At 35.8% G+C, this 2,570-nt stretch overlaps 1 protein-coding gene across 1 annotated transcript in view; it reads right to left on the bottom strand.

Annotated features, from left to right (window-relative positions):
* Positions 1-1,833, bottom strand: part of RAD54B (RAD54 homolog B (S. cerevisiae)) — a gene marked incomplete at its 5' end in the record, with an annotated part of 11,136 nt that extends 9,303 nt beyond the window's left edge. The window contains 3 exons of the mRNA XM_010015156.1: positions 62-352; positions 944-1,083; positions 1,626-1,833. Coding sequence (XP_010013458.1) covers positions 62-352; positions 944-1,083; positions 1,626-1,833 — 639 coding nt within the window. The remainder of the gene's footprint in view (positions 1-61; positions 353-943; positions 1,084-1,625) is intronic.
* Positions 1,834-2,570: the final 737 nt, after the last annotated feature.

The following is a 2,570-nucleotide window of genomic DNA, read 5'->3' as shown; positions in this document are numbered from 1 at the left end:
TTAGTGACCTTTGCCTGGTGAACGACTAATTGCAGGCACCCACCCCCAAGCAAATAGATACCTTTATAGCTTTGAACAGAAGACATGGATGATTGCAAAGTTTTTTCAAAGCTCCTATACATATTAGATGAGGACTGTTTTCTAGCCTGCCTTGTAGACAGGACCTAATAACTCGAGAACTAAGCAGTTTTCGATACAATTCAAGTTGCAGTGCTGCTGGTCGGCAGAAGATTATGTTCTCCTTTTTAGGGGGCAGAAATTTGTTTATTATCTCCTGTGTTCTTCTTAGAATAAAAAGTCCAGTGAGGCGTGTGAGTTCAGCTGCTCTTTTTTCTCCTAATTCTTTTTCCTCCTAAAAGAACAAAGCACAAATTTAATGATAATCTTGCATGTCATCACTGTAATTTTCGGTATCATTTTAATTAGGTATTTGAATAATGTTTTAAAAGTATGATACCACTTCCTGACATGGGTCTGTAATGAGAAATTCTTCTCCAATGAGTACCACTGCATTAGCTTAGTTCTAGTTCTGGTTTCTAAAGTCTTAAAGGAGGACTATGTCCCAGAAGACATCCAAGCCTTGAATTATATTCTAGAATTTCTCAAGATGCAATAAAATCATGCAGATTTTGCAGTACTGTGAAGAAACTAAGAAGGAATAAAGAATCATGACATGGTAATGAACATGGCATTTTGGGGAATGTGAGGTGTTGGAAGAACAATTTTTGCCTACTAATTAACAGGTAATGCTAAATTAGGTGATCTCAACATGCATGTATTCCTCCTGCTCCCTTTGCAGAACAAGTGAATTTGTTTCAAATAGGAAGGTGAAAAGGTTTTGCTACTATTAGTAGTCCTGAGTTTCATTTTATTCCATAGAAAGCAAGTTTCACAGTGCTGTCTACAAGTTTTCTTCTATAACTGCATTTTTTTAAATAATTACCTTTGTTGCTGAAGGTTCTCTAGATCTGACAATTGGTTCCTCGTATATCTTTCTATATGTGGATAAAGAACCAAGTATTCCTGGATTCACAAACTCAATTAATGCATAAAATTCTTGCAAATCATTTTGGATTGGAGTACCTCGAAAGAGAAGAAAAGAAAAAATTCAGCATTTGGTAACATTTTCTTGAAACTGATGTAAGTACAATTGTTGAATGCAGGACTTAATGTTGAGAATGCATTTTGAAAACAGGTGTTTTGTTTCAATGTGAGTTTCACAGAGTTCTGACTTAATCTCAAACTTCATCATAATTAATAAGCCACTGTCCTCCTAACTAAAGAGACTGCACATCTAACTGTTTTGACAAAGGAATTAAAAAGTCACATTCTAAATCAATTTTATTAAATAACTATAAAGGAAAGCAATGAGTGTATGCAAGCAGAGTCCTGATTCCCTTACAGAAGTTCCCAGGCTCCTTGCCTGCTCCTGAAGATCGACAAATTTTGCATCTATTGAAAAAAATTGGAAATAATCTGTTTTTACAAGACTTGAGATTTGTACATTTAATATCCATTGCCAAAAATTATATCATGCCCCTGACATACTTACAATATCTTTTTCCTTTACGCCAACCTAGCAGTATTAACATAGTGAAATATTAAAAGTAACTATAGATACAAACCAGTAAGGATAATTCTCCTCTCACAAGACAGACTAGTAAGGGCTGTATTTGTCTTAATAGAGCTGTTTTTCAGACGATGTCCTTCATCACAGATTAGGAGGTTAAATTCTATAGTCTGAATTTGATCCAAAGATCGCAGTAGCATCTCATAACTGATTATCATAACTGAATAGAGTGGAGAAGTGATGAATTCTTCCACTTTGTGGTCCTGCAGGCATAAAGGAAAATATATCATATAACTATTTCTTTGGAGATCACTCATTATATTCCTTAATCACCCAGCGTCTACAGGATTTTTTTCTAGCATGACAAGACATTTACTGTCTCCTTCATGAGTTTGGATTATTGATTCTTTCCTAATTTGCAAAGGAAATATGGGATCTGATACAGCAATTTAGAGTTTTACCACCTCATTAAAAGAAAATTTATTATTCTTTTAGGCCTTCAAATCCTCTGAGACACGTTACTGTGATGGTGAAAAGCACAGGCTCCCTGTAACAGCTTCCCAGTCCTGGATTTAGGTAAGCTTCAAATGAATAATTAAAGCCAAGATAACAAAGAGGCATAAGTAGTTGCCTGTACACTCACTCTGGGATCTCAAGCTGCAAGGTGCAGTAATGTGGTCCAGTAGGAAGTTACTACATCCTATCAAAATTCCCCTTATAGTTCTGAATGGAATGTTATTGAATATAATATGAATATTATTGAACTCACTGAATAGGTTTTAAGTTTTAAATTTTAGAAAAGCAAACTTCAGCTTGCTCAGAGCTCAGGTGGGAAGAATTCCATGGAGGACAAAGGAACCAGCAAGTGCTGGGAGTTTTTCAAGAATGCTCTCCTGGAGTCACAAAAACCGTTCATTGCTTTTAAAGGTAAGGGAAATAGGCAGCGAAAGAGACCCCCTTGGCTTAACTATGAGCTTCTGAGACTGCTCAGAGAAGAAAA

This window comes from Nestor notabilis, unplaced genomic scaffold (assembly GCF_000696875.1).
Source record: "Nestor notabilis isolate BGI_N333 unplaced genomic scaffold, ASM69687v1 scaffold11845, whole genome shotgun sequence".
NCBI classification, from domain to species: Eukaryota; Metazoa; Chordata; class Aves; order Psittaciformes; family Psittacidae; genus Nestor; species Nestor notabilis.
The sequence above is the reverse complement of the archived record's forward strand: the minus strand, read 5'-3'. Positions and strand labels throughout refer to the sequence as shown.